The sequence below is a fragment of the Nothoprocta perdicaria genome, unplaced genomic scaffold (assembly GCF_003342845.1).
Source record: "Nothoprocta perdicaria isolate Ctin4 unplaced genomic scaffold, notPer1 scaffold_27, whole genome shotgun sequence".
Classification (NCBI taxonomy): domain Eukaryota; kingdom Metazoa; phylum Chordata; class Aves; order Tinamiformes; family Tinamidae; genus Nothoprocta; species Nothoprocta perdicaria.
In genome coordinates, this window is record NW_020455499.1 from 4,599,457 (window position 1) to 4,625,344 (window position 25,888).

Below are 25,888 nucleotides of genomic sequence, written 5' to 3' on the forward strand. Positions count from 1 at the left end.
AAGAAGAGGTAGTTGTGGTTCTCCTCATGAAATCTTTCCATACAGTATATTAAATTATTTTTTCTATAAAATTGTGAATGTTGACCATTTTTATGACTCCTATATCTTAACCACAGTTCTTTTGGAGTCTCATTTGTTAAACTTTTACAGATTGATGGAACAGTAAAAGTGAAGTAAATTGTGTAATAGCTGTAATTATCTGAGTGTATTGATTGTGGATTTATGTTTGTGTGGTGTGAAGGGATGCGTTGGAGGCAGAGAGGTTTCTAGAGCCAGTTTTAAATCATACATTTTTATATATTGTTGCAGTTTATCAGCTCTCAAGAGAAAACTGGCTAAAATTTGCTTTTGTGTGTGACTGATGCATTTGTATACAGCACACTTCAGAGAATTTTCATTCCCACTGGATACTYCTAAACAAAAACCATAATGTATACAAAATACACTGATTTAGTGTAATTTAAGTATCAGGTTGTGCCATTTTTTTAAGTTTGCATGAAGCAAGAAATCTGACTACCATGAAAATTAAGGACAAATCAAAGGCACTACTACATGGAAAACTTGATCACGTTTAAAATCTGACATAGACTAGAGTGAAATTATCTGACTTTAAGGTAGCCCACTTGAAAAGAGCAGGAAGAAAAGATGTACCAATATCTTCTATCAACTTTCTTTGCAGATTCACTTACACCTGACAAAATTAGGTAGCAGACAAGCTTAGCACAACTGCTTCTATGTTGTTCTAAACGGTAATGCATGCTATGAATAATCTCATAAACTAATGTCACTTCTGTTTTTACTCAAAGCAGTGACTTGCAGCAAAAATAAATTTTCTCTCTCTATATATATATATTTATTTGGGATCTCGAAGAAGCACATAAAGTATGCACCCTAAGCTAGCTGTCATGCAGCACAACATATGCATTGATTAATTTGCACCTTATTTATTGTATTTCTCTGTAGGCGGAGAATTCAGCACTGGCTCTGGAAAATGAAAGTCAAAGAGAACAGTATGAAAGATGCCTTGATGAGGTAAGAGGAACAGAAAAGGGGTCGTTATCTGCTACCACAATGAAATGGTGAATGAAATTAATCTCTTCCTCTCCTACAAGGCTAATATTATTCTGCAGTTATCCAAGAAAATAGGTCTGTAACTTGTATGTATTACGACCTCCTCTGGAAGTGCTGCTTTGACTTGCTTCTTTACCCAAAAGTCTGTATCACTGTGAGCAGGATTTTGAATTTTACTTGGGGTTTTGTTTTGTTTTGTTTTGTTTTTTTGTTTTCTTCCTTAGGAGGAGGAACTATCACTTACCTGTTGGATTCTGTGTGCTCCCACTCTGTACACAGGAACATGAATGGAAGTGGCTTCTGCTGCCGGGAATCCTCCATGCTTTGTACCATACTGTAGTCCATATCCAGGGAATTTAGCCTCTTGTCTCCCCCTTAGCTTAACATACCCAGCTTATGTGTTTTTTATCCTAGGTGTCTATTCACTTGCTTAGTCCTCCCATTTATCTTGAAGTGAGGCTTTCTGGTACAGCAAGGAGCCTGAAATGGACTTTTAGTGGATCAAACAGTTACCCTTCCTGTAGTAATAGGAACATTTATAATTAAATTACACCAACCAAACTCTCTGACACTGCCTGCCCAGCTCTGCCTTTGAGAATGGGCTGTGTAAGGGTGCAGCTTGCGTGTGGCAGGTGAGAATGTCTTCATGTCTTCATGACCAGTTTTTTTATCTTTCTGATCACCATTTGCTCAAGTTTTACTGGACTCATCAATACATCTCTGGTACCAGAAACCCTGAGTTTAGGCAGGTTTTCATGAGGAAATCTGCACTTTTGTCAGTGTAGCACGTTTTCCTCAGGGGGCAGGAATAAACCCCTAGCAGATACAATTTCCCACCGGGTTGTGCTGTGTCTGTTTTGTGGGGCTGGGTTACTCACACAGTCTTGGTCAATGCTGGCCTCCCTTCAGTGCAAGCCCTGAATGATATTTGGATTTCCTTGCATGTATTTATGTATAAGGATGAAACTATGATGTGATTAAGTAATTATTCATTTTAGTTTAAATTACAGAGATTAACTTAAAGCCATTTTCTGAGCTTCTTGAASAGAATCTGCCTGCATAATTCATTTAGAAAATGGGCAAAGCACAGTAACTGTCAGTCCCAAAAAAACAGACTCCATACAGATTACAAGGACAGAAGATATATTTGTTATTGTGTGTCTGCAGGAACATGATGGATTTCTGTTCCAAGACAGTGTTTCATGCATGCTGTTGCAGTTCAAAGAATGAATAATTATTTCAAACTACCCTCTGAGCTTTATTGTCTTCGGTGTTGGGTTGTCTGCTTTCAGTTCTTCTCTATTATCACAGCTGTATCCATCTTCTGCTGCCATCACAGCTTTCTTTTCAGGAGGGAGTGCTTATTGTTTAGAAGTGGCAGCGGCGTTTGGTTTTGCGCCGTCCTGCTTTATTTTTGTTTTATTTTTCCTCCTTTTTTTGTCTTCTGTTTGATGTGCAATGGCCTTTCTTGCCCTTTCCCATTACCAGGTGAAGCAGAGGTGAAGGCATCGATGCCAGGGACTGAGGCAAGAAAGATGCATTTTAATATTCACAAGTGCTGCAGCCCAGTTTCACCTTAGCGGCCACCTGAGCACTTTCCATTGGGAGAGCTTCACAGGGAAGCACATGCTCCAAGTCCAAACAAGGACCTTCCCTACTTCATTACAGTAAAAAAAGAGAATTGGAGATGAGAATATATATAATTAGTGAGTAGCCCTGGCAATGATTGTGAGAACCTTCAGTTCCGAGCAGAGACTTCTGAGGTTGTAGCACATGTGACAAAGTCCTTTCCAAGCAGGGATTCTCACAGGAGATCTTAGGATAAAATCTCTTTCATGAATATTTTTATGAAAAAAAATATTTTTCCACTTGAATATTTCTTTCCTTTCAAACTTTAAATTGGATGCTTTCTTTTCTTCAGGCCTGACACAAATCCTACTTCTCGGAAGTGAAAACTTCTTCAGGCCTTCCCTAGTTAGGCCATACTTAAGGACTTCTTCAGGAGTCTTTAGAAGAATCTTGTATAACTGTATCCTGCTGAGCTGCAGCTCCGTTTTGTCCCAAGGAGACCTGGTGGGTTTAARGGAAGGAAGGGGGATGTTTCTCAGAACAAGAGGCTGTGATCACAGCTGGACCTGAGCTAGCTAGCCCTGCCACCAAAGAATTAAATGCCTACTACAACCATTATCTTAATTTTGACTTCCCAGTCCGGGTACTCATGAGTACATTGAACTTCTGGGCTGGTACACAAGGGATGCCTCCCTCCAAAGCTGATGCTCAGCCTCTCTTTCCAAATGCAGAAGGGTCTGARAAAAACATCCACATAGATGCTTGGGGTATTTAATAGACTCTGGAGGTAATGAAAGTTGAGATGGACACTTGGGGAGCTAGAGGGCTGCAGCTCCCCACTCATCTGTGGGCACTCTCAAATCACTGGTTCTGTCCCCTTGGCCCAGGAAGGCTCTGCTCACACAGTGCAAAGCATCACCTGAACCGGCCACCGTGTTGATAGCCTCCAAACTTGGTCCCCAGGGCCTCCTCAGCAGCATGATAAGGACACTCACCCAAGCACAGAGTGATGGCCATTAACCCGCATGCAAAGGAAGAGAAAATTGCCACCGTGATTCGTCTGGCTGTGCGTAACAAGAAGATATTAGAGCTGATTTTTGAAAGCCCTCAYTGCCATTATTTCTCTGCTTTGTCTTTTTTTAGCCAATTATTGTTACAGTTCTTTGCTCACTCATGCCCCACATTTAATATTGTAATGTGAGTGCTTGCACTTGTGGCTTAAAAAATGCATGTTCTGTGATCATTTTCATGGTAAAATTCAGTGAAACTCAAATATTCATGGAGATGAAGTCTAAAAAAGAATATGGGTCTAACTGAAGTGTGCCCTTATGAATTTGAATAAATATGCACTGATTTTTAAAGTAATTGGCCATCTTTGAAGTGTATATATAAGCATCTTTGGAATAATATTTGGAAGAAAGTCACATTGAAATATTCCAGTACTATACAAACAAGAAACGAGCTTGTTTAATTCCAAAAGCACCCGGTATCTTTCTGTGTCTGGAAAATTTAATGCCACAAACAGGATTGTCTTCTTGTACCTTTGGGGTTTGAGGTTAACATGCTTAATCCTAGTTTCCTATTCTGGAATTCAGCTGTCACTCTRTTGGCAAGTGGCAATTTCATGTTTATTCACATTACTGTGCCAACCCAGATTTCTGTCAAGCTTCACTCTACTTATGTGCAGGAAATTGTGCAGTTTGGGGTAGATGGTATTTTTGCTGAAGTTTTAAGTGTTAAACAACAATGTTACTAAATACATGTCAAATTAGCTAACRAAAAGCATAAAGTCCTCCTAAAAAAGCATTCTGCCTTTAGGAGTGAAGAAAATACCAAAGCTTTTATTTTAGTACATGCAAAATGCCTTTGTGCATATGAAACCTTACATTAAAGGACAGCATTAAGTAAAATCTCAGTATTTATACAACGTATAATAGATGTTGCACTAGGATCTCCTTCCTCTGGTTCATTCTTTTATAGCTTTTCTATTAAGACCACTTCATAACATGTATATGTAAATGCAGTTGTGTTAAGCAAAAGTGAGGCTTGGTCTTTTATCTCTATTACTGTAATGCACAAAAAGGAGTCTCACATAAAAATTGTAGCTATGAAGTTGAAAGGGGCAAGCAGAGACCTGCACTGCAGGCCACTGGCAGGCCCAAGGACATCRCTGTTCTCTTTCTTGGTTTGCCTTCAGTTTCTGTGTGAGTCACCGGGCAAGTCATTTTGCAGCCTGGTTCTTACCTGCCTGCAGCAGGGGGAATTTCCCCTGTTCTGCACCCCAGGAGTCAGTCCTTGGCTTTCAGTGTCTCCATTCCCCCCGTTTTGGGTAGTTGGACTCTCAGCTTTGTAGACCTACATTGACCTACGTTCTTCCTACCTGTAGCGTCCTTTGATACCTGTAAATAAAAATGGTGCAGGTGTGCTAGCGTAGCAATTTACTTCCTTCTGCACACTAGCGTGGGCTGTAGGAGTGGAACAGCAACATCATTTGAACTGCAGGAGCTTGGGTATGATTCCACTAACAGACTACTGTGTAACTGTGTCAGTTTGTCAAGTTGCATTTCACTAAATTCACTAGAATGAACTAGYTACATATATTTCTTACTGAGATTTATGGGAGCTTGGGCCACAGGCAGSTACTTTCATTTAAATGCTTAATTTCATACACTCTTAAGTTAAAAAATGTGTCCCCTATATATCAGCAAGTCCTTTATTTATTTTTGTATTTATTTTCATTTGGTGGATTGTCGCAGGTGCACTCCTCTGAAATACATAGAGCTGTAAGAATACTTTTCCAGGCAGTTCTGTGGCAAGTGACTTGTGTCCACTTAAAAGAACTTCTTAGCTCTTCTTGGTAAAATAACTGCATGTCAGAAAGTAAAGAAATAATGTATTACATGTGGTTTGTTCAATTTTCAGGTAGAGCAAATAGAATTCTGCAAGCCCATAGGGCATGGCACATGGTTTTCCAAAGCTGTTAGACACTTATTTCTGTGGTTATTATTGTTGTTATATTAGTCTGTGCTTTCTGTTAAATCATATAGAGAGCTATTTTATGTGACCAATGTTCCACAGGCAAAAATAAAGTTGGACCAGCTTGGAGGATAAAAAAAAAAAAAAAGATACTATGAGCATATGAATCAAATGTAACTTTGGGATCTAACAGAACTAAATTATTTGCAGAAATGAATTTCTTCAGCTCTTTGTTTATGATTCAGTTCACTCGAATGGTCTCTTTTTTATTATTTCACTAAGATTAAGGAGAATCAATGCAGTTTTGAACTTCCAAATGACATCATTATGTGCTTTCCTGCTATTTCAGAAAGCCTAAAGTATAAAAATTATAACTACTTTCTCTTTGTGCATGGAGTGACATTTCTGGTTGCTGTGCTTTCAAGAGCAAAGTTATAGCCAAACACATTGTGTGATATTTGTTTATATAGTTTTAAATTATATTAGATTATAGCAGTACTAATAAGAAATATCTGGTTTAGACAGCAGCAACAACAACAAAAATTATCTTAGCTCCTCTTTCTCTCTTCCCTTGGCAAGTATAATTTAGAAACAATATATAAAATAAATAACATCAAAAATTCCCTGTTGAATATATACTTCTGCTAATCAATGCTGTGTAATCTGATTCAAGTCAATTATGCYGTGTGGTGTGAATGCCTTCCAACCACCTTCTGATGACAGTAGCTACTTTCATTTTCCATGACACTTAATGGCTTCTGCTTGTCATGATAGATGTACCATTTTGTCAATATTGCATCAAGAAACAATAAAACTTCATGAAAACATTCAGGGCTACATCCTCGGCTGGTAAGAGCCAGCTCTAGTGAATGCAGTCAATCCATGCTGATGCAAACCAGCTGCATATAGGACCGTGACATTTTAATCTATCCTAAGAAGAGATGACAGAAGCTAAGCGAATGCCCGTTGTGTCATACTGCAATTGATAAGGCACAGAAGGTTGTTTTGAAATGAGAACTAGCAGAGAAGCAATTACTTGAATTTTATATACTCCTACTAGTAGAACTATCTAATGAAAACACTAAAGTTAGTGGTGATTGTAGCAGTAAAGCCACAGTATTGTCATGCATAAGCATATGGGATACCATGTGTAAACCATAWTATTTATTTATTTATTTCAGGTAGCTAATCAAGTGGTCCAGGCTCTACTTACTCAAAAGGTAAGTTGTGGTTTGAGTATTTTGGTATGACTTAAAGCTTGCAGGTGTTTATTGTTCATTTAGATGTATATTCTAATTTAAGATATATTTTTCAAACAGTGTTTATACATTTACTTAGCAAAACTGCAACATGTCATGCCCCAATTCAGGAGNTTTTTTTTTTTTTTTTTTTTTTTTTTTTTTGTAAATCAAGTGAATAAAATACTTTGAGACTCTAAATCTTTAAGGTTTGATGCTAGAGAGCTCATATCCGATTTTGGGGTTTCACCTGCATTAAGAAGCAGTGTCTGAAAGTCTTTCCTAGGTGGTGATTTTTTATTCCCTAAATATGAGTTATATCTCTCCTCCCCAGCCCATTCCTGTAGGACAACAAAAATAAAAAGAAAAATCCAAGTCAGTAGTTGGCATTTTCACTCAGACATTCAATGAAAGGAAAGGCTGCCTGGTGTGGACCTGAGTAAAGGAGAAGTCACTGAATCTGGAGGAGAGATTTAGCTGTTCCACTTATGAGCTGAGGAGCAGTGATAGACATCATATAATCTGTTTTAAAAAAAAAGCTTTTGGTGGTCTCCTGCCCCATTCTCATGGGCAAGCAAGGGAAGTGCAGTGTGGATGAAATTTGTGCAGGGTGGTTGCAAATCTGTCAAAATGAGAAGATTCGCTAAGGCTTCTGTAAAGGTCTGTTATGTCTGAAGTGCTCATTCACACCCTAAATGATTGAATACAGTGCGGTTACTGGGTTTGCATTTAGAACCTAAGGGGAGGAGTAAAATTGAAAAGTATTGTGGCAAAATGAAGACGATCTGGAAAAAAAATTGGATGGAATTAGGGAGAGAGACAAAAGGAAGCATATGAACGAATAATACAGATGAGCAGAATACCTATGAGCAGAAATAATCAACTGCCCAGGTAAAGAGTGGGGAAAAACCATTAGGGCAACAGTTCTACAAAAAATGGTCTTGAAGTTGAGCATGAATTAGTGATGTCATTTTGTTGCAAAAATAAATAAGGCAGTAAAGATTTACGATCAGCTATGAAGCCTGCAGATTCATGAAATGATCCTTCATGAGATCCAGAACACTTGATGAATGTGGAATGATTAAAATGTTTTGGATCACTAAGTTTTAAGAAGACAAGGCTGAAAGGGATGTAAATACAGTCTTGTGGTGTGGATACTGCCAGRAAGACTAAAAACAGCTTAGTCTACCCTGAATGCTAGGACAAGAAATAACGGGCTTAGCTTGCAGCTTGAAACTATTGAGGTAACCAAAAGCAACCTCCCCAAGCACAAAAGCTCTCCAAAGGCAAGTAAAGGAATAGAGGTTTGAAAGAGGCTGTCCAAAACCTTTGAGGACACCTTTGAGATGAGCACCAGGGCCARCTTCTCATGAGGACCATGCCGAGCAGGGACCTTTCGATGACGAGCYAGGGTGCAGGGTGCCAAGTCCATGTCTGCAGTGGGTCTGGGGCCGGGGCTGAGGGTCAGAGGTGCTCCGGGGATCCCCCCACRAGCCTGCAGGGAGGAGGCAGCCCCAGCGCCCCTGTTAGCAGCTCCTCAGCTGCCACCACAGGCTAGGGATGAACCCACGGTCGTTCAATCCCTTTGGGGTTTTTTTGACTGCGCCAAAGAGCCTTTGCTCCATATGAGGGATGTTGCCCTACGGCACTGGGTGTATGGTGGCCTGGGGTGCTTTTTGCAGGCCCTGTGGCCTGGGCAGTGTGGCCTGGGTTGCTCAGCACAGACCTGGCTGCACATGTGTCCTGCAGGCTGGGCATCATCAGAGCTCTGACCATCCCGAAGTTACTGCTCCAACTTTGCAAAATGTAACTTCAGCTAGCAAAGTACAAGCCACCAAAACCTGTTTGAGGCAACTTGACTAGAAATGGAGGCATTTCTCCATCTAGAAATACACACATAAGCCTGATTCTCATTTTGCCATAAAGACCTGGATGTGATTTGCTCAAGGGTTACTCTCACTATATTAACCTCTGTTTTAGAAATATCCTGGTTGCTTTCCCAGTGAAGGGAGGAGCTTCTGAATCCCTTTGCAAGGGCGTCAGGCGTTTCGATGGCTGCTTACTTCTCAGTAATGAACCTTCCCAAACCCACAGGAATCAAGGAGTTCGTATGGATGCAGTAAAACAGATTTGAATACATTTAATAGAGTGATTTACTAAGTATTGATGGGATTTAACAGCTGCTTACTTATTACTGAGTAATAGCAGCTAATTTAATATCCACCGAAGGAAAGAAGAGGGTGCTCTTCTAAATGYTGATGAATATTAACCGTTGGAGTGCTCTTGACACCAAGTTCTTTTATCAGAAAGGACAGGCAGACAATAAAGGGGAAATTGGACTCCTCGTGACGGTCCCGAATGGGCAGATACCTGAATGCAGCGAGTAGCTGGTAAACAGGTAAATGTGGYGCAGCTACGCGCTGAGGCAGCCGTGGCACGGAGGGATAACGACCCGTGGGGCCGGGAAGGACCCCAAGAGCTTCCCAAAAACCAGGACGAGCTGCGCGCCCTGTGTCCCCTCTGCCCAGCGTTCCAGATTGTCCCTCAAGGACTGATTATTGCTTGGATGGAGGCCGTGGTGCGGCGCGGGCAGCGCCGGGAGCGCRGCGCCGTGCGCAGGGGCTGTGGTGGCACTGGGGACTCTGGTGACACAAATGGAGCGAGCGAAGCCCAAGTGATTTATCAGCATCGTGGAAACCTTACCGTGCAGTTACAGGCCTAAATGTGCAGCTTTCAGGTTTATCATTTATTACAATGCATATAAAATTTCTCTAACGGGAGAATGTTTCCTTTTTTTTTTTTTTTTTTTTTTTTAACTGGGATTACAGAGAAACCGTATGAAATTGTGGTTTGTGCTGAATTAGGCACACAGCAAAATTTTGCCATTTTATGTAGCAAATTCATATGGGTTTCCTACCACTTACTGATAGAAAATTTTTCCTCGGGGATATTAAGAAATCAAAAAATATATATATTTGAGGCAAACCCATATGCTGTAATACTTACTGGAAGCCTCCRTTCTTTCCCCCTTTGCCAAAAGACTTCTCATACCAATGTAAGATGATAGGACTGCTGAGCACTAGACCTTTCTCTTTATTTTTTTTTCCTCTGTATAAGACCCAGATAAGTGTTTTGAAATTTGAGTTACAACACTTAATGAAATTGCTTTATGATCTATGGATCTGCACTTCACATGGTAACCTCCAAGGCAGGAGGGTTTTCAGGAGAACATCAGGTTGCTTCCCTGGGTTCTGCAGAACAGTTATTTCTTCTTCCTCATCAATTAGAAAAAGAACTAAGTCTTAAAACAGGAGAAGTGCATTAAGAGGAAAATTTCTGGAATCTCTAGTATCTCTGGCACTGAGACCCRTTTTGGAAAAGTGCAAGTCTGATCCTCAAGAGAAGGAAGAACAAAGATGCTCGGTTGTTACTGTAGTGAGACCCTAGAAATACTTGAGATATTTATGGGATTATTTTCTTCATATCTGATCATTTTGCCCACAGGAGGTGAATTACATGCCTCAGGAATTTGCAAATCACAATTAATTGGTAATTTTGGGATTTTAACATGCCAAACTAAGATTTTGTTTTACCACAATMCTCCTACCTTAATGTCCCACTTTTTGACCCTGTGCTATGAGTGGTGTTACCATTGGCACAGTGTATAGCAGTTGGCCTGGTAATTTACTTTCTTATATTTCATGTTTTAGCAAAAAGTCTAAGGTTTGAGAAACATAAATCTTACAGTTGTAAAACTGTGAGACAGGAAAGTTTTGCACAGAGGCGTTACGGAGATTGCATTTTTTTTCTGTGCTGTCAGCTTCCGTGAATCATTTTTCCCTTTCAGTGCACTTAGTGGGGCTGAACCCTCAGGCRCTGTTGTAACAGCCAGAGCTGTTTTAAATTCTCTGATTATTTGTKAAAGGCAAATAGTGATGAGTCTTGATGCTCGTAGTTTCCTAATAGAGACTGCACTGTGTAAAAACAGAGACGACAGAGGCAGAACTCACTGGCAGAACTAAAGCTTTAGGTTTTTGCAAAATGGGAAACTCAAGCTGTTTTTTCTTGGTGTGGTGGGAGGCGGGAGTCCCTTAATTGGGACAGCCTGACAGCCACCTAAATATTAAGATGAGAAAGTATCTTGAGAAAGGAACTATTAATTGAGCAGTACATACATTAGAAAATACTTGTAATTTTCTGAAATTTTCAAGATGAGCTTGTTCCATTGTGTGTTTACCTCTTATAACCTTAGTACTAGTTGCAGGGGAGACCAGAGCTAGGCAAGAATTTAGGCTACATCTGACTATCTGACTATAATTTCCACCTCTCAGTTGTTTTCTCATATGGTTGGGTTGTTACGTTGATAATGGTATTGACAAGACAGCATATGGGAATGCAGAGGCCTGTTTCTCCACCTTCATATGGTGGAAAGTAAAATCAGCCAGGCGATACCACAGGGTAGCAACTGCCCTAATTTTAAAGGAATGTGGAAAAGTGATTTCGGAAGTTAAAAGCAACAACAACTAAGAAAATATATAAATGGCTACAGCTGATTGTTTTTCTACGTAAGCTTTATTAGGAAACAGCTCATCCTGATTTATGAAGCTCTTATACCCCAAAGTGGAAAACTGCGCATATTCTTTAGAAAGACTAAAGGTCAGATGTTGCTTTGTGTCTCCAAAATCCTCTTTCTGAGAGAATTAAGCCGCCGGGAAAAGCAGGTCTTATATTGAAGTCAGAAATAAGGGTATGCTTTTTTTTTTTTTTTTTTTTTTTCCCCCCCTATCTGAAGGCCATTACTGGGTTGCTTATGTTGAACCTGGTTGAGCCTTGTCTGAAAGATGGGCTTCTTTCATTTTAGGCTGTAAGATGATATGCCTTAAGATGGAGAGGTTTTATATGCTCTCTGTGCTTCAAGTGGACTAGTTGAGGCCTTTTGGTGCATCGTGTTGGAAATGACACTCAAGATCATACTTGCAACTGAATTTGGAGGATGTTTTTCCGTGGCCTGGCCACCTCTGCAGTGACTAGCTGTGGTAGAGAAGATGCCAACCCTGCACAACATGGCAGGCTGAGATAGTTATTCCCAAGAAAGCAAGGAGGAGGTCAGACTTCAGAAGAACACCTTGAAGGCACAGTACCTCTTTGAACTTCTACCTGGTACAGTGTGGCTTATGCTTTTTCCACAGCTTGTGCTCCTTGTAATTGCTCGTATCATAATTGCTGTGCTCTGCTTTGTGTCAGTGTGGCTACAAAATGAAACATATTGCTGGTAAGGTCACATTTAAACTGATAGACCATTCCAAAGGGATATCTCATGTAACCTATATTTCACATTTCAAGGTCTTTTAATTTTATCTTGTAATGATCCGAAAGACAGAGAAAATGAAGTAGCACRTTCTTGTCATTTATGCTATTTTAGAAGTTGTATATTTGTTTTGGATATTTGGATATCTGGCATTACATAAAGCTTTTTTTTTTAAGTGCTTCTGTTGCCTTCTTTCTAATGTTCCTGTTTCTCCTTGTGCTGCAGGATCTGAGGGAGGAATGCATAAAGCTGAAAACCAGAGTGTTTGATTTGGAACAACAGAACCGAACATTAAGTGTGCTCTTCCAGCAGAGAGTCAGGCCAGCCTCTGACCTCCTCCTTCAGGTAGGAAATAGCCTTTGCAGAAGGAAAGCTGTGAGCTTTACATTTCTCACAGTTATAAAGTATTTTTCTTCTTCAGGTTATGTCAGTAAGCAGGAAAGGATGGTTAACAGATTTAATATATTACAGGAATATCAGCTATTTATAATATGCTATCACTGAAACTGAGAGCGTGCACCAAAAGACTGTGGCCACATATCATATGCTGATGTGGGGACAGGAGCCTACCTGAAGAGTTGCTCACCTGAAGAGTTTTTAGATGCTTCTTCATTATGATAAATGGAAGGATCGTTACACCTCTACAAGGGAGAAACTTGAGTTTCTTAACGTTCTGCTTGGTGGTATAATRTCTTGTGAAAAGACAGGCCATTAATTTAACTTTTGCCGTATTTCTTATGGGGACTTAAAGTACATCTTCATAAGCTGTTTTTTCATCTTTAGTGGGAGAATGTAGCTTGGGTTGCTGCAGTGGAGCAGAGATGTTCGGTCCTTGCAGGCCACCACAGGGCCCTGCTCTGYGGTGCTCCCAGGTCTTGGTTTGTGCTCCTGATGCCATGTTGATTTAGGTGTTGCTAGCTTAGGGCCCTTGTTATTCTGCTTTCTGCTACCTCCCCTCTGCTTYCTTCCCTGACTGTTCATCCTTCCTGGACTTCTGGTTGCTGCAAGAGCTGTTTTCTCTTTATTCATTCAAGATCTCTGACATATCCACCACAGCACAGAACTTTATTGCTCGCTTCTGACTTTGGCTGTCACATCACCTGCTTCTTCTCCCTGTTTTCTTTTCTTCTTCCTTTTTTCCATCTCCAGACTGCCTGACTGTGGTTCTCGTTAGTATTGGGTCAGATTGCACACACTTTGCTGCAGAGTTGTCTCTGCTTCCCCGGTCCTTGTGTGGCAGCAATAAAGCTCCCTTATTCAGGGCATGTTAAAAAAGTGTTAGGCAGCATCTGCCAAGGAAGAGGATCAAGGCCCTGACTTGAGTTCCTTGAAACTGGATTGTGTCACTGCTGTAAAAAGAAGAGGTGAACCTGCCTCAAGGAGAAGAAAGAACTGAATAATTCAGTAGGTTTTCCTACTAGATTCAAACTATTTTTCATCGTTGCTCAGCAGACAGGCCCCAAAACAGGGTTCCCCCCCCTCCCCTCCATCCTTCTCACGTGCTTTGTCTTTATTGACTGAAGAAAAAAGGAGGACCAAGATCTCTCTCAAAAGTCCACGTCTCCCAGATGGCAGCAAAATGTGAGGTTGTGTTCCTGCACTTGCTATCCCCAGATTTTAAGCCTCTGGGGGAAATAGGCAAAGAAGTTGGAGTGTATATCACTGTTAAAGCACTTRATATGCCATTTCTACAGAAAAAGAAAACAGTAGTTTTGTGAGTGTACAGAAATTAATTTATCTTCTAACTTTATGCTAGACTTGAATAAGTGGTATATAATCAGTCCTGCAGTCTGAGAGGTAAAATCTGAAAAAAAATATTTTTCCTTATGACTGAAATTAAGCAAATAAAGTTGCTTGTATGCATGAARTTGATGAACAGTTCGGATTATGTCTTTCTGTTAATACTTAAATCTCAGGTTTAGAGCAGTAGCCAAATATTTACTTAAAGCTGTTATCATACAGAAGAGTAGGGATAAGGTTAAGAATATTTCAGTTAATAATTCATGTCCATGTTCAAAGTGAAAGGACAAATATTGCTAATTTGCCTTTTATACAGATCAATTATACTTACGTGCTGATCTCATGCTAGGAGCATTCACGCTCAGCACAATGATAGATTTTGAATAATGCTGCAGAAGTGGGTTTAAGAGGAATGTATTGAATAGTGTAATTGTATAATGTTAGTTACTTTTTTTCTGCATATCATTTTCTGCAACTTGGTTGCACATGACTATCAAATACTCTGTGATTGGCATTAGAAAACTTCTGCAGTAAAGACAAAATAATTTTTAAAGCAATAAACATTCTTGACATCTCAGATCTCAACAGAAATACGGACATCATTCTGGTTTGGTGTCTGTATAATGGACAAGGGTGATTTCTYACTATTACCATAAATTTCTTTGTATATTTGATCTTAAGCAAAGTGTATGCTATCTGTATGTCTTTTTCTCTGAAATAAGTTATAATTCACAGTCTTATTGATAAAAGAGTTTACCTGAGTGCTTTAATTTGACTTCAGAATAATGCCCTGTGTGTAATCCTGATTGCACTCTGTCACTTCTCCTCATGCTTCTCACAGAGATCAAAAGACAGACTGATTGCTACTGATTTTAAAAAATTCTTGTCTTGAAAGTTTTCACAATTGCACCAGGAGTCTCTCATTGTAAAAAAAAACTATAATATTACACTTTCATGCATTTATAAATAAATAAATAAAAGGATTCCTAAAATTGCAGGGCCTGATAATATTTTAAAAGAAATAAGCATATTTTCTTGAGGCATTGATTACGTAGATTGCTATGTACATTTTTGGGCATGAGGAATTTTGTTGCACTTAGTGACCCAGAGGATAACTCATTCCTGCCCTGYACAATTAAGTAAGTTGGGACAGAAATGCAAAAGAGGAGCAGGAAGTRTCTGTTTTGCATCACCTCTTTTGTAGTGCAGATGATTTCAAGAACTACCACATCTTTGTGGGGSCTATGTTACTAGCTGAAGGATGTGATTTACAGAGCCAGTATTAGGGGAGATAAATAAGGAGGGGCCTGAYCACATTTATTTATTTATTTAAATTTAATTCAGCCTGTCTTCTCTCTGAAACAACTTAACAGAGAAGAAGCCTTGGAAGGGTGTTTCTGTCTTGGCACCATCTGGAGAAGGTATTATTTAAGCAATGATGTTATTTAAGGTCTAGCACTGAAAAGGAGCTCTGCCTTGGCAATCTTCATTTTCTGCAATTACTGCAGCTGCTAGATAGGAGTGAGAAGCTGCCCGTCAAAGTAAGAGAGGTTTGGAAAAGAAAACTCAGAACTGCATTTTGGTTAGTGGCCTTGTATTTCATCTGGCACTGGGAGAAATAGAATAACAGACTAAGAATTAAAATTGGATAGAATGAAACTGGGAGGAAGTGAAGAGGGGAATGTGTGCATGTGATGCACAGGAGTTGGCTGAAGGGACCACGTAAGCCCAAAGAAAGGAGGAAGAGTAGGAAAAAAGCCTCAGATGAAACTTATGGCTACTCCTTTGGCTATGGCCATGTACAGCATCTATGAAATATGCTCAAAAGTAGACATCAATATCACTATATGCCCTGCTTTACTTAATTCTAAATGAAGCAGTGTTAATAGAAACTTTTAACTACTAAAATCACCAAAATACAGATTTTTTTTCTCACTTCTAAACTGTGATTTCTCACACACCTCTTGGATTTGTTGAACTGCTTGCCCTTGTGGCAAGGACCTTCTCACAGCTGTTGTTCATACTCGTTAGCCCTCTATTTCTACTCACAGCTGAAAATAAAACTAATGCCATTGGAACTGACTCTGAAATCGCACATTCTGCTTTTGCTGTAATGATGACTTGCACAAAGTGTCATGATCATTTCTTTATATCATGTCTCTCTTTTTACATAAATGTTAGCTCAATTACTCCCACAGATGAGGTCCAGGTTTCACGTTTTGCCAAGAGATTGCTGTCACAGGTGTTTCTAACGCATGCAGGGATCCTACAATGAAAGGTGTTTGAAAAGTKGCAGATAGCAACATTTATTGGGTTGATTTATTTGATTAAATAAGTGATACCTTTTCTATAGTTGGAAAAGCATAAAATAGTGTTACTAATCATAAGATTTACAGCATCTCTGATCCCAAACTGTATTTTCTTTTCCATTTTTATTTCCGTCATAAAAAATCTACTTTACTAACTCTGGAACAAAGCAGGGAGGGCTCTTAAAGCGCGCATATCTATATCTATATATATATATATATATCTATATCTATATATATATAGATATATATAGATAGATAGATAGATAGATAGATATATAGATATATATATATATAGATATAGATATGCGCGCTTTAAGAGAGAGATATATATACACACACACACACACACACACTTTTTTTTTCTCCCCGTGTTTCCCTCCCTACTTTCGTTCATTACTCACAGACCATTCACGCCATTTAACTGCACGTCTAGAATTTTGTCCACAGTGCTACAGCACAGTTTGCTAAATTCTCAAAAGGTTAATTTAAATAATAACTACTTTGTCATAGCTGCTTTGACATTAGCTCTTGTAATAACCTGACAACTCTGCCCTGACATACGAGTTAGAGAGTAAATGCACACACTTAGATGGAAACAGTTGTACAGCTTAGCAGGAAGGGGTAAATTGCACCGACGACATTTTAATATATGGGAAGATAAAAAGGGCAGTTAATTGTCCTCACACCTGACAGCAGGAGATGGAAAGTGTGGCCTCGGAGGCTGACCTCCCACTCGGGCGCCCTTAGACATGATGGGTCTGAATGCAGAAGGGTGAGAGTGAAGTGGCATTGCTTCGCAACCATTAGATATAGCAAATATTTAAGTGTGGCAGAAAGAAAGTGTGTGAGGGTTTGAAACTGAAGCTAAAGAACACCAGGTATTACTAGAAAACTCTTTTCATAGAAGCGTGTATTGAAATAACGGGACCTTCAGCTGCTGAGCAGCAGTTCATGCCTGATGGGATGCCGGCTGTCCGGTGCCTCCTGGCTCTCCAAGGCAATCTGAGACCATGRCCATCAAATTATGCCTCAAGTCTTGAAATTCCTGCCCTTCGCCTGCTTATTTTCTTATTCCACATTTGTTCCCTTGCATCCATCAGGATGTGCTTATTTTCACCTCATTCCCCTGCTGAGCTAATCACTTAAGTATAAAGCAAGCTGGGTGTCTATTAAGTATAAACCAGTGGGTTTTGCTGCAGTTGTGGCTCCTGGCTGGACATGCCCTGCAGCCTCCTGGAGCTCTCTGTCAGGTCAAGGGTAGCAAAGGTGTTGGATTACTGTCAGCAAGATCCCATCCCAAGAAAAGCAAGGCAGCCCTGCTGCAGTGTACAAATGATACAAGCGTTTCTCTGTATCAGATCCCAGATAGCAATCCGGTAAGGAACACTCAAATATTTTTTTTCTGACTTTCAGAGCAAATTAAGGGAGCATTTCTTCATTCGGAGTGCTGATACCATTATTTCCAGCCTTGCATTATCTCAGTAATCTGGTCTGTGTCTACTTTCTATTTCTGTCATGCCTCTACTCAGCAACAGCATCTCAGAAGACAGAAGTACAAAGCTTTGAATCTTTGTATTTTATCTTGCCTTAAATCATCAGTGTGGAATAATACACTAAAAAAGATATTTCTTACTTGCCCTGTTTAGAGCCCCAAATCTACGCTGCACACTAATCAGATGAAGGATGCACAGGAACCTACTGGTTAGGTGGACAGTGGCCAGACTCAGTGAGTGTTGCAATGCACCTCATCCATATGAGAGCAATGGTAGTTGATATGGAGAGGGATTTTAACAAGATTCAGTGGCAAGGCTGCCGTTACTGCCCAGAGGACAAGTTTCTGCAACGTTACCAAGAAGACCCTCCCACTGAGTCGCAGGGTTCAGGTTGGATTCCTTTGCTTTCCAGACTCCTTCTCAGAAGAGCCTGGGTGCAGCCAGATGCGATCTTAGGCCCAGACTTGGTCAACAGTTTGTGTCTAATGGGTTTTGTGCACAGTCAATCCCAGATACAACTCAGCAAAGCTTGCAAGGTGTTCGAAAGTCTAGCATGCTACCTTGGCTGGCCATGGCTCTGTCTCCCGTGAGGGTCTCTCAGTCCCAAGGAGTAACATCCAGAGGGGTCTCTGCTCAAGGGGAGATCCTGCCATGCAGGGAAACTACAACTGGGGAAGCTATAAAAGCCTCATTATTAAAATAAAACATTTCTTGAGATGCTTTGCTGAGTCTAGATCTAATTCAGGCTCCCAAGTTTTCTGCATTGACSAGGGCATATTCTGTGAAGGGGAGTCAGAGCTGCCCCTCGCAGCGTTGCAAACTACAGCAAGTAAAGGACAGTTCATGTTCAGGGGAGAACAATATTTTATTATGAGAGAATCAGACCAGCTGACCCGATACGTTTGCTCCGCCTGCAATTTGTTTTGGTTATTTCCCCTCTTGTCAGTCTGTTGTCTCTCATTTCAGCACCTAAATTCTTACCATTTTGCTCCAAAACAAAAAGCAAACATTAACTAAAGCTTGACAGACATGTAGTTCTGCTGAGAATAATGTTTCTAATAGAAAATTGCTCCTGAAAGCCAGAATTTCTTACGTCCATATAGTGTAACTATCCTTAAGAGATTATACATGAAATAAAATAAAAACACAAATAGGCTTTTCTGTACCTGCACCACATGATGTTTTGTGACACAGTTCTGAAGACAAAATTCTCAGATACTACGTCTAAAAATGAGCTTTCTCCATCACCCTAACAAAAATAAATCGCTASAGAAATACCAACAATAGTAAATCAAATGAATAAATAGTCTTTAGGAAAGACAGAAGTGATCTCCRTTGAAATATTTTTGAATGATTTTGTGGAGGAGAGCAATACTACGTAAGCTTGGCACGAAATAGGTAGGTGTTGTTCTGAGGAACAGCAGTGGTCCTTGGACATGGGTCAATAAAGCAGGGGGACTGGCCCCATGTGTCAGGCCCGAGGCCACAGAAATGAGGGTTTACTGCCTGTTATTTTAGTTTAGGCAAAGAAAAACATTCATGAGTGAGCTGCAGTTTTTATTTTATGCATGGATTTTTATTATCACTGATGATACGCATGATGGCAGGAATCCGATACGGTGTTTGAGACCCTGGGCGAGTATGTGGGCAGAGTCATTAAGCAGAACAGAGTCTTTTGTGCTTTTTTTGCTGCCAGTGTCTGCATTCAATATGGAAAGAAACGGGAGAAAATAAGCAAAAAATTACCATTGTATATTCCCTTTCAAACTTGCCCTGTGCTTCAAACTTTTAATAGGCATTTAAAAGATACACCTTTTTCTGATAGCTAAAGTTAACTTGGATTTGGTCTAGTTGTTAGTTGTGCAGGACTCACCATGTGTCACATCTAAGAGTGCAATTTTGGGTCATCAGGTCAACTTTTAAGCCCTCCCCGTTTCAGATCACGCAGGGGACTGAAGTAGTAGCCAGTGCAGGACCTTCTTAAATCCAATCTGCATAAACAACAGGTGTGCTGGATAATTGTTTTCCCATCATGGTGCATATTTCACACTCCATAACTCCCAAATGAAATACCAAAAGAATGCATAAAATTAAATGATTCAAAGGTTTAGAGGGTTTCTCTTCATTGCAGTAAAATGAAAATCTATTGAAATTCCAAAGCAGTGTAGGAATGTAATCATTGTTATTACAGGTGTGTCATTTCTGTCTTATTGCCCTAATGGCAATGGCTAAATATGTAGGGGTTTTTTTTATCTTAAAARTGAAATCTTAATGAAGGATGGCAACTCAAAACCATGTGTATATGGCATAAATAGTAATAGGTATGAGATTAATTTCATCTGCATTGTTAGACATTCAATACATGTAAGTTCATCTATAATTTACTCATTTTATAGCTGCCTTTTTTACTCTTTATTTAAGTGCAGGGGCAGAGTTTTAGCATCTGAAGAAATGTGAAACTGAGCTCTTTTACTTAAAAAGAGGTGTACCGCTAAGTGCTCTGCTTGATGACATTTAAGCTGCTTAGATTTTATCAAGCCAGTGTAATTTGCTAGTAATTTAAAATTAAATCTTATACATTTCCTTAGATGAATCCATCTAACATTATGCTAAGTGGTTTTTAGCACATAAGATTACTCAGTAAGATTTCCTGTTGCCATCTGTTGTGAAAAAWATCCCACTTCTTTAGTATATCGTGCTATATACTCCGTATGCTTTATATACTATTACATATACCACACATGGAAGACAGGCTTGGTAATTAGAATGAAATATTGCTCATAATGAATCATAAAACACCCAGTGAACCAACCCCATCTTTTAGTATTGAATTTTACTAATGCTCTCCTTTGTTTCCCAAATGACCTATCTTTTTTACTGATGCTTTGGATACTGGTAAGATTCAGATCCTCATCCGAAGGCTGTGACACTATTGACTAAATCTCTGTTGACTTTGCAGAGAATGTGAAATGCTGTATTGCAAGATAAAATCAGATTGAGGATACTCAGTGAAACTAAAGAGTCCATTAATGCCTTAACTCTTAAATTACCCTTTAGGATTCTTGTCTTGATAAGGACAAGCTAAATGGAAAAGTTACCTTCATTAATATTTTACCTCCTGTCAAAAAGTTACCTGTCGTTAGATCTTTCCCAGTGTGATATTGWCAGACATGAGTCTGGCTGTATCTTAGTTTTTGAGGGCTTTTTTAGCATTTTTAGGTGGCATTCAGGCTCCGTTGTAGCCCTGGATGTGAGGAAGCCGTGTTTCCTGAGTCGCTTCCCGACGGCTCTGTGCAGGGAGGAGCAGTGATTTGTCTGTGTCCTGTTTGCATTACAAGGGCATCTTGAACATTATGAATTAAACTGCAGCTTACTGCATTAGAAGTATGAAAAACAGAGCATCAGTGTAATGGCCTCCTGAATTGATATTGTGATTTAGCACTCGGCAATAGATGCCCACTCTTCAGTTCATTTTCTGGTGTACAGCTGCCAGTATGAACTACTTCCTTTTATAGTGTTTTGACTTTTTTCTTTTTCATATTATTACATTCAGTCCTATTTTAAAAGTTGAAATATTCCATCCACTTTTTAAATGTTTGTTTTTACTCATACTCCATTTTTTCCTCTAGATAAGCATCATGTGCCTCTTCCTGTAGGGCAGATACCTGTGTGTGTAGGCACAATTCCTACATATTAAGGACACTGTAAGTGTGAATGTGAATCGAGGATTAGTGTTGCGTTTTCAAGGCTCACTTAAATGTATTCCATAAAATGGTCCGTAGGAGATACTTGACAATAATTTGACATATGGGCTCTCTCAAGAYGCAGGGAATTGCCTCAGCACTAGTAATAGCTCATGGGGGAATAACACATGGAATTAACCATTAACTTAGGTCCTCAGGCCCTTATGTGCGGAGCCAGGCTCTCGTGGAGTCAGGCACYGTGCTGAGCTCTTCGGAAAATCTGGTGCCGACCTGGGAGCTGACCCTGGTGAAATTCCTATTTAACTCCTCCTAAGCCCTGCTTTCATCCAYGAGGAAGACTGCTCAGTTCACAAGGGCCCAGGTTCCTAATCCGATGCTCCTGCCAAGTGCGGGCAGCTGCCAAGGGGCTCCCAAACGTCCAGGCTGGAGGCCCCTGCGTTCAGTACGGGCTCCAAGGACCCCTGTGTGCTCTCATTGCTCCCAAATGGCACTGGGGGACCGCAGAGGTCCAAAGGCAGAGTTTGAGATGCTTGTTCACACCTTCAAGTCCATGGAGCCATCGTTTATCCTACACATGTGCCCTGTAATTTTGTCTATCTGCATAATTGTTGCAGAAGTTGAACTGCTGCTGACATCTATGATTACATTTAAGATTTTGCAGGATAACATAGAACRATACACATACACACACATACAACAGAGATGCCTGGTCATGGTGAAGCTCCACAAGCCTCATTTCTTAAAAGCAGCAAAAGTTTGGGAAATCTGAGGAACAATCCGCAACCTGGCAGAAATTCTTTTAATTTTAGTATGGTAGAGCCAGTAATTCATCTGAGCTGGGAATCTGCCCATTTCTTCTTTCTAAGCCATTCCTCAAATGAGTATTTTGAAAAAAAAAAAGGTTAGAATAAAGTACGTTGGATCCAGGCATTGAACTAAACCTGCAAAGGTTCTTACCTGAAATTATTCTGTCAGAGCCAAAAACAGTGCATTAGTGTTGGAGAGAAAACAAGCATCTAAAAGCCTYTAAACTAACAGTAGGGATATATTTTTGAAATCTGCCTCCTGCTTTTCCACTCTCTTCAGACAATCTGACTTTTCAGCAATCTTAAAAAAAAAATGTGGAGGGATGGAGAAGCCTTTCAAATGCGTAACACTGAGGCAGGGAAAATACGGCTTGTTCAACATGAACCTTGACAGATTCAGGCTCTTGTCATTTGAATGAATGAAGCTTTCCGTGTCTGGCTTGCTGGGCCTTGAGAAACAGTGATGAGGAAGGATTGCAAAAATGGTGCTCATCCCCCTTGAATTATTTTTCTGCGTAAATGAATGATTTCAGTGAAAACCAAATGAGGATGAATCTTGCTCACTTGAGTCACCTGTTTGCAGCCAATGAACTTCCATGCAAGACAGTGCTTATCCTCTTCTCTTGCCACATACTGATCTATAATATCTTCCCTGAGCCTTGTCTCCTCTTTTCCTCCTACAGGCAAAAGGTTAGAGTTAGATAATAGTATTAATTTTCCAGACATCTGCACATGTTTTAATAGCCTTTGGAAGGTTTGAAATGGTTTCTGTTTGACCACCACAGGGCTAAAATACCATTAAGACCTAGATTGTAGCAATACATAACAATCATAGCCTTGTAGTTCAGCCTGGCAATAAAAAAGCTAATTTATTTTATCGGAGATTTAAATTAATCTGATGAACTCCTCTCTGAACAGGAGCTGTAACACCTCAGCAATAGCATGGCCATGTGTATTTTGAAAAATAGATATAAGGCTGCCACAAACCTTGTGTATTTATTCGTTCTGTTTGCATTGTGTGTGTTGGTGTGTGCACCTAGTAGTACTAACCATTCCAGAGACCATGGTATTATCCTTTCCATCATCTCTTCCTTCTTAGACCCATCAAGAAAAATTATGATTAATAGATTCAGACCAGACTCCATKCTTAACATTTTTTTTTAAAACCACTCTGAGAATTGGATTTTTCACGTGAGCAAAAGTTATTCCTGGTTGGTATAATGAGTTTAAAATAGCTTTTAAAATAGACATATGCAACTAATAGAGGTAGTTTTAAAAATCTGTGAAAGCAATATCTAGATCTCAGACAGTTTTCATTTCTAGCTATCCGCTAAGGGAAARCTTCAGCTTGTCCCATTATAAAGTGATAAAGCAGCATTTGATAGCGGCGGCTTCTGTGATAAAATGATCATGGCAGCACTGAGAAAGAATCTAATAGGGGAATTGATCTGTAGATTCCAATTCTGTAAGAGCCGACATCGATCAACATAAATGTCAATAACAAGATCGTATTGAGGTCTGCCTAATTCCTTTAGATGATTTGGGGGCAAAATCAGAAAGTGAATGTGAAAATGAATTTGAAACCGTAGGAATCAAAATGACAATGTCCAAAATTATGCAATGTTACAGGACTATTCCTCCTGTCATGGTATGAGCACTTTAGCAGTGTGCCGAGATTAGTGGGTAGCATTTGATCAGACAGTGTTTGATAAGGCAACACATATTGTATAAATGAGAGTACTTAAAGGGTACTTTTTGTCTGTATTTCCGAGTTAAAGCATTTCTTATGGTCAAAAAATAGAAGACAATTGCCTTTTTAGTATTAGAGCATCGATAATGTGTGTAAGGCATGCCATAAAGGTCTAGGTCTTCCTTGCCACAAAATTTGGAGTATAAAATGGTTTTCTAGGCTGATTTTGAGCACTCTGAAATGTTGAAGAAAACTGGGTTTATRTGTGAGTAATGTAACAAGATACTGTGTCAGATCATGGAGGACTCTGATGTTACGTAATTCAGAGTATGTTGGCAATCATTTGACAAAGTGGAGYTAACATATTAATTAATATTAGATCAATGAAAAGGTATTTGTGGAAAGCAGTTATTGCTTTTTGTACTAAATGAACGCAGAAAAAAAAGTACAGATAGCTACTTAGTAAGAGGATTGTCTGTTCTACAATACTTTTTTTTTCATAAAACTGCTGTAGTACCATAGGCAAGGACGAGCTCATTGAACAAGCTCATTGAAAGCATATATTTCATAAATTATTTACGTTCTGACTAGCTGATTATCAGGTCATTGGTGTAAACTCTTGATTTTACAGTAATTACAAACCACAGGGGACTTTATACATGTGCTCTCCTAAGAAAACAAATTAGCTCATTATTAATACCACGGTATTAATAATGTACTCCTACTGTAGTGGTCTTAAAATGAGAACTAAAACTTTGGAGTCTTGGAGCTTGAAAATGCTGATAGAGWTATAAACTGAAAACTCGAATCAGAGAGGATTACTTTGTGGTTTCCAATGCAACTTTTATTTAAACAGTTCATAAAAATTAATAAAACTGGGGGATTTGGAAGAGGAGTAATTTGGGGCTTTGTCAACTCTCTGAAGAATACAGAGAGATTATGTTATTTATGTTTATGCATCAAATGTCTGACTAATACCTCCCAATTTATACCCTAGGACATCAGTTCTCAGTCATCTCAATTATGCTGGAATCTAATTCCGTGTCATTGCCTATCTCTGAATGGCTGGGTTAGAGCAGAGGCTAGCAAGGCTGTAGCAGCAGAAGCAGATGTGAGCGGAACCTTTGTTTTATTCTTTGTGCTGGATTTGTCGTGTTAACAGGATTTTCTGATGTAGTTCTAGCTCCCTAATCTTCCATACGAATGTTTGTAATATCCAGCCCTTGTACTTTGTCTTGGATGTTGTCTGTCTCAGTAAACTTGCCTTGAGGATTTGCTGGCAAAGCCAACAAACTGCTATTAATGCTGTGTTTGAACGTACAGCCTGACGTCTTCTGTATCAGCAGACTTGTTGGTTTTTAGCCACTTCACCCTAACAAGAGAGCAAAACATCAAAAAAAAAAAAAAAAGGAAAAAAGTCATACTAGAACTTGCATGGTATTATTTTTCTAAGATTAATAAAAAATGAAATTCCCTTGACTTGACAAAATTTCCAGAATAGCTGGAAGCAGCCTTTTTTTTGTATTAAGGAGCAGTTTAGCTTACTCAAATGTATTTTACACTTAATCCTTTAATATTCATTTTGTGTATGGCTCTTCCTGCTGTTAATGCTGAGCAGTACAGCAGAGCTTGTGGCTCTGTTTGCTGCTGGTAAGACCAATAGATAAGAGTCTCCAACTGCTTGTGCCTGCCCCTGTGGGCTTGTCCTAGGGTTAATTTGCTGGGGATTAACCCACCCTATCTTGGGGAAGGGAGGCTGTTTCCTTCTTTAATTTTAGCCCTCATTCTGTGCTGAAGCTCAGCCCGGCGGTGGGAGGAGGAAATTCCTGGAAAAGGAAGATGTGTCTGACACCTCGTCCTTTGCTTTTCCCTTGACTGCTCCTTGATGCACAGTGTTGGTGCTAGAGGGAGTTCTCAGGTCCAGGTTGATGGGTCACCTGTGCTGTAGGTGCAAAGGAAAATATGTGCCTGAAGATTTGCTGCA

At 39.7% G+C, this 25,888-nt stretch overlaps 1 protein-coding gene across 1 annotated transcript in view; it reads left to right on the forward strand.

Moving 5' to 3' along the window:
• Positions 1-25,888, forward strand: part of NCKAP5 (NCK associated protein 5) — a 129,385-nt gene that overhangs the window by 92,374 nt on the left and 11,123 nt on the right. Inside the window, exons 7-9 of the mRNA XM_026040861.1 lie at positions 964-1,032; positions 6,798-6,836; positions 12,388-12,507. Of these exons, the coding sequence (XP_025896646.1) occupies positions 964-1,032; positions 6,798-6,836; positions 12,388-12,507 (228 nt within the window). The remainder of the gene's footprint in view (positions 1-963; positions 1,033-6,797; positions 6,837-12,387; positions 12,508-25,888) is intronic.